This window comes from Acartia tonsa, chromosome 14 (assembly GCF_053477335.1).
Source record: "Acartia tonsa isolate MP-2025a chromosome 14, ASM5347733v1, whole genome shotgun sequence".
In the NCBI taxonomy this organism is placed as follows: Eukaryota; Metazoa; Arthropoda; class Copepoda; order Calanoida; family Acartiidae; genus Acartia; species Acartia tonsa.
Window position 1 is genome coordinate 31,399,069 of NC_137273.1, and position 13,780 is coordinate 31,412,848.

General features: G+C 33.7%; 1 protein-coding gene across 1 annotated transcript; it reads right to left on the reverse strand.

The window, feature by feature from the left end:
* Positions 1-2,303: 2,303 nt before the first annotated feature.
* On the reverse strand, positions 2,304-7,897 carry LOC145306184 (uncharacterized). Its single transcript, XM_080148190.1, has 10 exons — positions 7,814-7,897; positions 7,140-7,198; positions 6,314-6,355; positions 5,417-5,516; positions 4,631-4,674; positions 4,436-4,507; positions 3,931-4,026; positions 3,608-3,625; positions 3,004-3,186; positions 2,304-2,618 (listed from the first exon to the last, which is right to left on the reverse strand). The coding sequence occupies exons 2-10, from the start codon at positions 7,180-7,182 to the stop codon at positions 2,386-2,388; spliced, it is 831 nt and encodes a 276-aa protein (XP_080004316.1). The 5' UTR covers positions 7,183-7,198; positions 7,814-7,897; the 3' UTR covers positions 2,304-2,385.
* Between the last annotated feature and the right edge of the window lie 5,883 nt (positions 7,898-13,780).

Consider the following 13,780-nt stretch of genomic DNA (forward strand, 5'->3'; position numbering starts at 1 on the left):
TCCCAAGAGTGGGGAAAAAACGACCAACCTCAAAAAAAGATATTTTCTTAAATTTTTCTTTTAAACCTTAAAATTCAAAGTTGATGGATAGACAAAGTTAATCATAGAGTAGCTCTGATGTTAATAAAACATATGTTTAGATGCACATTAGCAGCCTATCTACAAGTATTAACTTTGAATATGCTTTGCAGTAAAGAATTAGAACAATTGCTATTATAAGAGAAGCTACTCTATTATTTATTTTGTCTTTCCGTCCGTCATTCGGAAAATGTGATTTTCTGGCTGTTATTCAAGATAGACAATTGTGTTATGAAGATTCCCTGTACCACTGAGCAATTTATTATAATGTCCTGTTAAAAATTATACATGTAACTCTGCCCACAGGGCAAAGACCTTTTGAGTCGATTTTGTATTGGTTCTTTGAAATAAGCTAATGTGTCGGAAATGTAAACACAGCCATGTACCTACAAAAGAACAAAAGGCAGTTTGCTAACAGACAAAAAGGGTCTCAACCATTTGGTCCAGGTAGTTGTCTGGATTATAATCTACATATACTTAAACATTTGTTTGTAATCCTTTTTTGCTCTGTAGTACATATAAGAAGAAAAGGACCTGAAAACAAAGTATTCTAAAAAATTGACGCTTAAATCTTCATATATTTAGTCGGAATATCCTTATATGAAACAAGGATGACAACATCCATAAGTAGCGAAGCACAAAAAATCGTAGATGGGAATACGTACAGGTATTTTTAAAAGGTTTTTACTAAAATCAAGAATAGTTTTATTGGATAAAATAAATATGAAACCTTGTTTTATTTTGTATGATGACAATGGTCAAAGTAAATTATATTAAAGATGCTCATAACAATGAGAAAAATTATGTAAACTATATGAAAGATGCTCATAACCATGGGAAAAATTATTTTGATACTGATATCCCATAAAAGTTTGAAAATTGGATCAAAATAAACAAAGATATTGGGAAATATGTAAAACATATAAAAATAGCCAAAAACCTGATAAAAGGCAGTCTGGCCGCCATGGTTGTTTTCTTAAAACAACAAAAAATTTAATTTTTAAATCCTTAAAAACTTTTAAAATTTGGAAAATCGGACCATATACACTGAAGATATGGAAAAAAGTGTTAAATATATTTATAAATAGCCTAAAACCTGCCAAAAAGGCAGTCTGGCCGTCATGGTTATTTCCTTTAAAGACGGGAAATTCAATTTTGATATCCACAACTGAAAAATTTTTGAAAATCGGACTATAAACACTGAAGATATGGAGAAAAATGTTAAAAATATAAAAAAAACAGCCTAAAACCTGCTGAAAAGGCAGTCTGGCCGTCATGGTTGTCATCTTTAAAAGACGGGAAATTTAATTTTGATATCTATAACTGAAAAAATTTTGAAAATCGGACCATACACTGAAGATATGGAGAAAAATATAAAATAGCCTAAAACCTGCTAAAAAGGCAGTCTGGCCTTCATGATTGTTTCTTTAAACGACAGGAAATTTAAATTTGATATCTGTAATTGAAAAAATTTTGAAAATCGGACCATAAACACTGAAGATATGGAGAAAAATGTGAAAAATATAAAAATAGCCTAAAACCTGCTAAAAATCGGTCCGACCGCAAATGATGTTTTATAGTCAATTGTGCTCCTTAATAATGGGAATGTTGTCAAAAATTACAGCATTCTATCTTTTATAGGAGCTGAGTAAATCCCATTTCCCCCATAGCGTTACGGACTGACTGACGGACGGACAAAGTGAATTATAGAGTAGCTTCGCTACTAAAAAGGAAAACACACGGCAATAATAAGAGTCGAGATAAGTGGGGGTGTTCGTAACTCCCCCCCCCCCCCCCCCTAGAGTTTATTTTAAGCTTTTAAAGGTTTTTATGTATTTTATTTTTAGATTTAAGTCTTGGGATAGTTTTAAGCTATTTCTAATCCTTTGGTTTCAGAGCCCATGTAAACTAGAGGCGCAGCCGCAAAGCCAAGATTTTTTCATATATATTTCTTGTGATGGTTTTAAGTTAGTTTTAAGAACCCTATGCTACTTTAAATAAGGAGCCCTGGTAGAGGTGTGTCCGCCAGTAAATTGTCATCGAATGTACACAAATCTCAAAATTGTCATAACCCTTCCTTTGGCCTTAGAAAAGTAACATTGAATAGGACAACCATATTTGGTTAGTGGTTAGCGAAATACTTTGGTACAGACACACATCCTGTTACTTTTATATAAGAATTAAATTGGTATACTTTATTTCATTAGCATATCATAACAGCTAAACTCTTTATTTTTCTTTATTAAGATAGCATGTAGCATTTGGAGTTGTGTATTACAAATTCAAAGTTGGCAACTCTATTTATAATTAAGCAGCACAATATCTGACTGAACAGTAGGGAACATCAGGTAGCTGATACACATAGAATTCTCCACAGTTGGTCACCTTACCAGCTTTGTTTGGTAGGCAGCTGTTGTCTTTACCATAGCAAACAGTGAGATCCTTAGATTCTCCAGCAGATGTTGGAAGAGGAAATGGTGAAAATGCACCGATATTTGTTCCACATCTACCTGTTCTTGGGACACTTCTGGCAAGTTTACCTTAAAAAACAATACTTAAATTTTTAACTAGCTGCTTTGCTCCTAATATATTATATACTGGTTCTGTATTCAAATGTGGTAGAATTTGCTAGATAAAATAACTGAAAACTACCCCAAAACTTAGCTATGTAATTAAATAGTTTATAAACAGGACCTATGTGAAGCTTATCTGAAATTAGATCTTAAGCTTCAGACAAAAAACCTGACTGCTATATATTTCCCGCTTGTCATAGTCTATTCTATGACGTGTTTATAATTGTCAGGTTATAGATTTGTACAAATTGGATGAAAAATACATCTTAAAAAAATATTATCACATGTTAGTCCTACAAGAAATATAGTAAGATTGGAGAACAAAATGTAGTAATTGTAAATTAATACTAACCTGTTCCAGTTCCAAATCTGTACCATTTATCACCCCCCTTCCAATCCAAGCTCTTGGATGCCCAATTTGGTGCTGTAGTAATGTCACAGTAGAAAACTCCACCAGTCTTAGTTGTTAATCTATTATTAACACTTAACACAGCATAGCCATCAATGCCATCTCCAGGTAGACATTCAGATGCCCCTGAAATTACATTACACAAGAACTATTTTACACAAAATTCTTAAGAGTTACGCCACTATATTGATGAAAAGGGGCTATACTCCTAGAGGCCTCTTGTGGCACTTTAAAATGTTTTCCATGCCAGTGGAGGCCTCTTGCAACATATTTTTGGGTCAATTTCTTTTGGGAGAGTGGAAGTAACCTTCCTGTAAAATAGTTTAAACCTTTCCAGGTTTTCCAAGATGCTACATTGTAAAGGAGCATGGTATCATTTAGTGGTTAGCAAGATCCTTCAATACAGAATGATATATACACAGAGAAACATCTCATTTCTTTCACAATATTGATGATAATAAAGATTTATGTATTTTATTTTGTTACTATCTTTTTAGATATTAATTGGTTATGGAGGTCATAAATTTATATAAATTATAAAACATACCACAGATAACACCAGTCCCTGAAATATATCACAGTTCAAAACAAAAATAATTTATTTTCAAATGTTAATTCTTTACTTTTACTATTCTGTGGCTTCACCAACAGACAATAGGGTATGCAAGGAAAAGTGCATTATTTGTTTGGAACAGCCAAAAATCATATCTAACTCAATCACTAAGTGAATTCATCAATTACAAAGCTTTCCCATGAAGTACAATATAGTCAGAACATTTTAAAGATTCTTCAACAAAGAAACTATATATTCGAGTATTTTGTTCTTAATGATAAAAAAATCAAATGACATTTCTCATCATTGAGAATTACCTTTAGGTATGTTTCCCTGAGCATCAGCATCACATATATACTCTTCTGTTACAGGTTCTGCATTATCAAGGCAATCATATATAGAATCTTCAGTTCCTAAACACATTATGCTAAAACAATAGTTTATATCTAATAGAAAAGAATTTGATATAACTTGGTATCTGATGGTTTTTAAATCCTATTCATGATGTAAGTTTATCCTGAAAGATCCAATAAACAGCTTGACTGGTCATTCCCTAATTTTCAGGTAGTTCCTAGTTTTCTAAAAAGGAACTTTTCTATCAGCTAACATTGATCTTGGTAATACCTCTAAACATCAATTTGTGGAATAATGTAAAAGAAAATTTGATGATCAATTTTGTTCAGGTTTTTTGTGACCCCTTGGAGAAAAACTGACCTGGACTTATTTTAAGTAATAAATAAATTTGAGATAAATATATGATTTACATGCATGTATGACACAAGCACATGTTACAATAGTGTTGTTGCTTGTAAAATAACCTACCGGTACAGCCAAGATACTGATATATTGGATAAAAAGTTGACCCATAGGCCCCATCTGTAGGATTTATTTTACCTAATGAAAATAAAAATCAACATTTATCAAAAAACATTATTTGAAAAAAATAAAAATAACAAATAAATATTATTTCAGTATAGCTGTAAATGTTATTTCTGATAGATGATAACCATACTATACCATCAGTATATCCAAGGGTTTTACAGGCCACCTTAGCATCATTGCTTAAATTTAATAAAATTAGTTTTATAATATATGTAAATGTTTTTTTTAAGATTATAGAATTATGTAGTAGAATGACAACATTGATTAGCATCAAAGCTCATGAAGTGTTTAAAAAAAAATACTATGGATGAAAGTGTACTTGCAAGACAGACAGATAGTCTAAAGTGAATTATGGATCATGGAGTATTACAGACAGATCAATAGATAAAAGGAGTTTGAGACAGGATTTCACTGCTAAAGAAAATCTAAACAAAAAATTCAGTTGTCTATCTTAAATAGAGGCATGTAAACCTCAGAGCATTACTGACTAATCCTTATACTAAAGTAACAGGATGTTTGTTTGTGTGTCTGTGTACCAAAGGATCTCGCTAACCGCTGAACCGATCGGGTTCTCCTTAACAGGGTAGCTTCTCATAGGTCCCGGGAAGGTTTATAACTATTTTCTTGGGAGGTGGGACACCCCTAACCCCCCACCCAAAAAAAAATGAAAAATACCCCCACCTAAAAAAAAAAATTTTTACTTCTTTTAAAATCTAAAATAAGAAAAAGGGTTATCATATTCGACTACCCCCTCCTCAAGTGCCCCTAGAGGCCTCTAGGGGCGTAGCCGCTAGTAGACAGATATAGTGATTGGGTTATAGAGTAGATTATCTAAATAATTCATATTAAAGTGATGACATTTGTAAAATAAAAATAATCTTATTTTAATCGATTAATTTGACCTTAGAAAAAAATTATTACTTGGTCATTGTACAGATTCCCTTAAATTGAAAATCATAATCAGTGTCTCTTATCATTACTAAGCCCTCATTATCTAATGTTCCTCTAAACAGTTTGATATCTAAAAATAAATTTTTTTCAAATTTCATTAGAAAGAATATTAAAATTGGCTATGTAATAAAATGTGTGTCTGATCAGAGAGAGAGAGAGGGGACAATGGACTGTTTATTACACTGGTCCCCAAAGTTTTGTAATGATGCTTAACAATTTTGGGAACTTTAATCAATTTTGATTGGTTGGTTCATTTAGTTGAGTGTCCAAATGGTCCAACAACTAATTGTAATCTACATAAGTGGCAATTTGGTGTACACCCATTGGGGACGTACATAATTTTATTTGCCATTGTATTATCCCTTTCGATCCCTAGTGTCTGATTCAAAACAATCTTTTTTATCAAAGAAGATTTTTACTATTCCTTTGGTAATATTAAGAAATTTTAGGGAAATGTAGGAAGAAACAATGTGGATTTTTTTTCACTAGCGCAAAGGCCAGACAAGCAGTTCTACAAGTATATTTGGAGGGAAGAAATTCTATCTCCTTGCAAGAAATTACATATTTAAACTTCTAATATTTGGGTGCTTTCCCATAAAGTGCCAGTTGAGCACTGATACCATTTCCCCCATGTATTTTTGAAATAAATTGAAAACAATTGAGGTAGCCTACCACAGCAGGGCCTGTACTTAAGGTGTCCTAAACCTTTTGGGCTACCCAGTACCCAATATATTCTAACCTAACCTGAAAAAGAAAGTAAGCAAATAAACCCCCCCCCCCCCCCACCTATTATTTTCTATTCATTTAGATACGGAGGGAAGTGGATTATCAGTGCTCAAGAGGGTACTTAAAACATAAAATTATTACCTTCATATTTATTAATAGTGACATGATCAACTGTATATGCTCCTGAATATTAAACCACTTATCAAACAATTATAAATAAATAATTGATTTTATAGACATGCCATCATATAAAAAAAAAAATAATGTGTTTTTCATTATTTCAAAATTTTGTTCATGTTATCTATGCCATCTTATCAGTAGCATGTTCTGTATTATCCTCTCAGAATTATTTTTTCAATTTTGAAAAAAAATTTACCCTCTCCCCCCTAGCCGCAGTGCTTTGCCCCTTAGCTCGACAAGCTGCAGTGCTTGGTTCTTTAGCCACGGCTGCTTGGCTTCCTAGCCTACAACCTAACCTAATTGTAAAAATATATAAAAATTTTCAAAATATTTCTAAGAGGATAATACCGCACATTCAAGAAGGCAGGAATATGGTATAGCCAACAAGCAAAATAATTTTAAAATAATATTTGGGGGGTGTCATCAATGACAGCCAAAATCATGTATAGGTTCTGTGATATTTTTTCAAATTAATTTTGTTGTTGGTATAAGCTGATAAGAAGGGTGTAGAAGTCTGTCAATATACCAAATGACCTATTTAATGAGTGAAACAATTGTATTTAATGATTAAAACTTAAACATTAAGTGATATTTCTATCTAAAAATTACAATAAATAAATGACGTTATACAATACAAATTACCAATGGCAGGCTAGAATACCTACAATTTTTAATTATGTGACCAAAGGTAGGCCAGTATGGCGTCATTTTTTATAGGTACTATGAAAAGCTTCGAGATTTTTACGTTCTTCTAAAATAATTTTCTATTCTCTAACTGTTAAATAACCTTTACAAAAGAGAAACAGGGCAATCAAACATCTGGCTTTCATGACCAATATTATATTCCTAAATATTAAAATTTATTAAAATCTCAACTATTTTACTTAAATTGCAATAAAAGTAACAGGATGTCTGTGTGTCAGTCTGTCTGTACCTAAGGATCTCGCTAACCGCACAACAAACATCATTCTCCTTTACAATTCTCAAAGGTGTCGGTAAGATTTATAAAATAATTCAAGAGAGGGTACTAACACCCTTTAAGGAGAAATAGCCCCATGATTTTTTTTTACTTTTTCTCTTATCTAGGGGCTCTGTATTCAAAGTGGTGGAAAAAACAGCCCCAAATCAACCTAATCATTTCAGTAGTTATTAAAATATTTACTCCTAGACAACAAAAACCTTTGTATAATTGAATTTAATTAAAGGGTTGTTTAATACACTAGTCCCAGAAGTTTTATATACCGTTTTCTTATTCATTTGCATAACAACTTTTGGGATTTTGGGACATTAATTGAATTTGGAGTGGTTGGTTCTTTAAGTTGAGTGTCCCAACGTTTCAAACACTAATTGTAATCTACAGAAGGGGTAATTTTGTGTATTATAATTTGAGATACACATCAATTTATCGGCCATTGTCTATCCTTTTAGAACCCTGATTTAACTATTTCTTAGAATTATTACCTGTATACTATTGTGTATGATTAGAAAAGTTTGAAAAACTAAGTAAAATAAAATTATTTAGAGCACTTTATAAACCTTACAACGTGCCACTACATAATATTGCATCATAATTAAACGTCTCTATAAAATATGGAAATTTACCTATTTTTTTCTTATAAATTTATTCTCATTTAAAATAATTTAAAAGTAAGATATACCCAAGGGCTTAAGAAATAATACAATGGACGATAATTTGATATATACCCTTATGATGATGAACAAAATTAGACCTTTTGTAGATTAAATTTGGAAACTGCTTGTTTGGAACCAACCAATCAAAATTCAACAAAGGAACCATAAGACTTGGAAACCTATTAATATCCGCTGGATTAGCACTTGTTCTCAGCCAAAATGCAAATCATGTATAGCATCGTATTACAAAATTTTCCACAAATATTAAAATAAAATCATTAAATTAATACCAGTTTTGTTAGCCTTGAGGATAGCAAAACTGTTTATCTTATATTTTTTTTATATCCGCGGAAAGCTGTCTATGATGCGATGCGATAAATAACTTATAAAGACTGTGTAGTAAGCCCGTCCAGAAAGATCCCTTCAACTGCTGGTTTATTATCTGTGATTCTTATATAAATGTAACAGGCTCTTTGTATGTCTCTGTGTGTGTATTGAAGGATCTTGATAACAGTTTAACAAATACTAGCGGCTTCGCCTTTAGCCTCTAGGGGCTTTGCCCCAAGAGGTATAATCACATCATCTATTACCTACTCAGAGGAAAAAAATGCGAATGAATTGCAAATTCTTGCGAATAAATAGCGAAAGTCGTAAAAAAATTTTTTTTTAAGTTTGGGGGAGGATTTTTTGTTTTTAGGGTGGTTTGGGGTGTCCCACCCCCCAAGTAAATAGCCTTAAACCACCTCAGGACCAGTAGGTATATTCCCTGAAAAGTAGAATTCGATCGGTTCAGTGGTTACCGAGATCCTAAAGGACGGACAGACATCAAGCTTCTTTGTATTATAGATGGTTATCCTTTGAAGGGTCCTAGGACAGACGCGGGAGTGACAAACGTCGGAATGGATACATAACCTAGCTAACCTATTTAAAACCATCTTACAGATTTTTTAAATGCCTAACCCATGCGGGGGGCTTATTTGTATATATTCATATTATTCCTAACCTGTATAGAATTACTTATTTAACTTAATATTTTGGACACTCCTGCGTTTGTCCATATCGACGTTGATCACTCCTGCGTTTGTCCTGGAACCCTTTAAAGTGAAATTTCTCATAAGTCTTGAGAAGGTTTATAACTATTTTTTGGGAGGGTACCCCTACTCTCCTATTAGAAATAACCCCTAGGAAAAAATCATCCCCCACTCTGCTAATATGTTTTATTGCTTGGACACTTTTTTTTCTAGACAATAAATAATACCCAACAATAGCCAAGAAAAACAAGGATGACAACATCCTTAAAGGCGTAATATAAATGGATATAAGTCTAAACAAAATTGTACATAAAGGCACCTTAGGCAGAATACGGTAAAGGTGTAAGTTTTCAGACTTTAAAATAAGAGTAGAACTCTAAATTTTGGTAGGGCAGTTGCTCTAATATGATACAATATAGAACTGTGAAGAAACGGCGGCAAAAACCGCCGTTGCCGCCGATAACCGGTATGTCCGGGCAAATTATTTTTGCTTTTTCTCGCTAAATTACACAAATTTAAATCATTTAAGATAAACTTATCATTTTCTAAAGTTAACCTTTTAATTTCTCGGGACACTTTTTTAGATTTTTTGGGATTTTAATCATAAAAACATGTCCTAACTCTAAAAAAAATCACAAGTGGCAGGAGAAAATAAAGGGGATATCTTTTAGAAAGAAAATTTGTCTTAAATGATTCAAAATTGTCTAATTTAGCGAGAAAACGCGAAAAAAAATCGGCGGGAAAGGCGGTTCGGCCGCCGTTTTTTTTTCACAAATCCACGTTATACCCCATTAAAGCAATTACCATCTAAATTTTAGAGTTCTACTCCTATTTTAAAGTCTTAAAACTCACACCCTTGCGGAATTCTGCGAAAGCTACGTCCCCCTTTGTTGCAAAATTGCGTAAATAAATGATACTGTAAAAGGACATGCTTTCATCTTTTGGGTTTGTACACATTTTCATCTAATGAAGTGTCAGGAATGTACCTTTACTGTACTTCCTTTTTCAAAATAAAAATCTGCCGTCTATCTTGCACAGCATCAGAGAAATACCCCTATGCCGTTTATATATGACAGAAGGACTGACTTTTTGAATCATAGAATAGCTTTGCTACTTATAAAAACAATATTCAGGGACAACAATATTAATTTTTGCGAACATACATAAGGGGGGGGGGGGCGTAATGACATAAGCTCTTAAACCGTGAGCAAAATGGTCTAAATATTGAGCTAGACACTTCAAACTTGGTATATAAGCCTAGTCCTATAGGTATTACATCTAAATGGCAAAAAAATCCAAAAATTTTTATTTTTAGGTTAGGTTAGGTAAGAAAAACCCTGCGGAAATGGGGTTTTTAGGCTTTTTTTGGTCTATTTTGATGTGGAAACTTGCCTTAAATTGTTTTTTTTCTTAGGGTTTTAACTTAAATACACTGTATCTATTCATATGGACATTATTTAAGATGATTCAGCAAGTCGGGGACCGACCCCAGGGGGCTAGGTGGGTGGCCCGCAGGGGTTAAGTTCATTTTTCCCAATATATTTGTTGTGATACATCAAATTATAGGTTTTTTAGGTCAAGGAACTCAAATTCAGAGCTAAAATAAGCATTAGACTAATCTGAAGCTAGCCCCAGCGGGCTAGGTTGGTGGCCCGCAGGGGTTAAGTGCATTTTTTCTAATATATATCTTGTTATATATCAAAATATAGGTTTTTTTGGTCAAGAAACTCAAATTCTGAGCGAAAATTAGCATTAGACTGACCTGAAGCTAACCCCCCCGGGCTAGGTTGGTTTTCTGCAGGGCTTAGGAGCATTTACCTAACCTAACCTAGAAACTTACTTATATTTTCACAGGTTTTTTTCTTGAATAAACTGTGTCTATTAATGAGGACTTTATTTAAGATGATCCAGCAAGTCGGGGACCGACCCCAGCGGGCTAGGTGGGTGGCCCGCAGGGGTTAAGTGCATTTTTTCCAATATATATGTTGCGATACATCAAATTATAAGTTTTTTAGGTCAGTTAATTCAAATTCAGAGCTAGAATTAGCATAAGACTAATCTGAAACTAGCCCCAGCGGGCTAGGTTGGTGGCCCACAGGGGTTAAATGCATTATTTCCAATATAGATCTTGTTATATATCAAAATAAAGGTTTTTAAGGTCAAGAAACTCAAATTCAGAGCTAAAATTGGCATATGACTTACCTAAAGCTAACCCCTGCGGGCTAGGTAGATTTTCCACAGGGCTTATGTGCATTTTACCTAACCTAACCTAGAAACTTACTTATTCTTTTTTGTTTTTTTCCTTGAATAAACTGTGTCTATTAATGAGGACATTATTTTAGATAATCCAGCAAGTTGGGGACCGACCCCAGCAGGCTAGGTGGGTGGCCCACAGGGGTGTAGTGCATTTTTTCTAAAGTGTCTGTTGTCATACATCAAATTATAGGTTTTTTATGTCAAGAAACTCAAATTCAGAGCTATTTTAAGACTGACCTAAGGCTAACCCCCGCGTATTAGGTGGGTGGCCTGCAGGGGTAAATTTTCCAAATTATGTGTTGTTATACATCAAACTATAGGTTTTTTAGGTCAATTAGGAGCTAAAAAAACACAATAGCAACCTGATGCTAGTTTTTTCGTGGTATGTGGTATACATTAAATTAAAAAATTGTATCCTATTAGCATATTAAATTCTTCCACCGCTAACATTGTACTATCAAAATTTAAATTCTTTCAAATATATGCCATATAAATGTAGTTTAACCAATCAACCAGGAAAAAATATGCAGTTCACTAAATTAAGTTCAAATGCATTTTGTGAAACTACCCCTTTGAATTTCTGGATCTAAAAAACCTATAATTTTATGTATGACAACTAAAAATGCACTTAACCCCTGCGGGCAACACACCTAGCCTGCTGGGGTCTTAAATCTTAAATAATGTTCTAATAAATAGACACAGTTTATTCCAGAAAAACCATAAAAAAAACAAGCAAGGTTCTAGGTTAGGTTAGGTAAAATGCACTTAAGACTTGCAGGCAACCCACCTAGCCCGCTGGGGCTAGCTTCAGATTAGTCTGATGCTTTTATTAGCTGTAAATTTGAGCTTCTTGACCTTAAAAACCTATAGTTGGATGTATGACAACACATACTTTTAAAAAAATGCATTTAACCCTTGAGGGACATCTGAAATAAGGTCCTCATGAATGGACAGTTTATTTGAAAAAAAATATTAAACGTAAGTTTCTATGTTAGGTTAGGTAAAATGCACTTAAGCCCTGTGGGCTACCTATCTAGCCCACTGGGGTTAGCTCCAGATTAGTCTAATGCTTATTTCAGCTCTGAATTTGAGTTCTTTGACCTAAAAAACCTATAATTGGATTTATCACAACATATATATTGGGGAAAATGCACTTAACCCCTGCGGGCCACCCACCTAGCCCGCTGGGGTCGGTCCCCGACTTGCTGGATCATCTTAAATAAAGTCTTCATTAATAGACACAGTTTATTCATAAGGTCCTCATGAATGGACAGTTTATTCTAGAAAAAAAACCTAAATAAATAATAAATGTAAGTTTCTAGCTTAGCTTAGGTAAAATGCACTTAAGCCCTGTGGGCAACCCAGCTAGCCCGCTGGGGTTAGCTTCAGATTATTCTAATGCTTATTTTAGCTCTGAATTTGAGTTCTTTGACCTTAAAAACATATCATTTGATGTATCATATCATATATATTGGGGAAAATGCACTTAACCCCTGCGGGCCACCCACCTAGCCCGCTGGGGTCGGTCCCCGACTTGCTGGATCATCTTAAATAAAGTCTTCATTAATAGACACAGTTTATTCAAGAAAGAAACCTGTAAAAATATAAGTAAGTTTCTAGGTTAGGTTAGGTAAATGCTCTTAAGCCCTGCAGAAAACCAACCTAGCCCGGGGGGTTAGCTTCAGGTCAGTCTAATGCTAATTTTCGCTCAGAATTTGAGTTTCTTGACCTAAAAAACCTATAGTTTGATATATAACAAGATATATATTAGAAAAAATGCACTTAACCCCTGCGGGCCACCAACCTAGCCCGCTGGGGCTAGCTTAAGATTAAACTAATGCTTATTTTAGCTCTGAATTTGAGTTCCTTGACCTAAAAAACCTATAATTTGATGTATCACAACAAATATATTGGGAAAAATTAACTTAACCCCTGCAGGCCACCCACCTAGCCCCCTGGGGTCGGTCCCCGACTTGCTGAATCATCTTAAATAATGTCCATATGAATAGATACAGTGTATTTAAGTTAAAACCCTAAGAAAAAACAATTTAAGGCAAGTTTCCACATCAAAATAGACCAAAAAAAGCCTAAAAACCCCATTTCCGCAGGGTTTTTCTTACCTAACCTAACCTAAAAATAAAATTTTTTGGATCTTTTTGCCATTTAGATGTAATACATATAGGACTAGGCTTATATACCAAGTTTGAAGGGTCTAGCTCAATATTTAGACCATTTTGCTCACGGTTTAAGAGCTTATGTCATTACGCCCCCCCCCCCCCCCCTTATGTTTGATCATGTATTTGGCCATAACTCTGCCAAAAATTCATTCAAAACAAACCTTTTTCGACCTAAGATACTAAAAGAGTTGCTTTATAAGCCCATATAATTAGTTTTGTAATATCTTTCTATTTCATGGAAAACTAAAAATCAATAGAAAAATCTCTATTTTTATTATTCTAAAAAGAGAGGTTTCCAAGAATTGACGGGGGTAATCTAAAATACTTTCCAT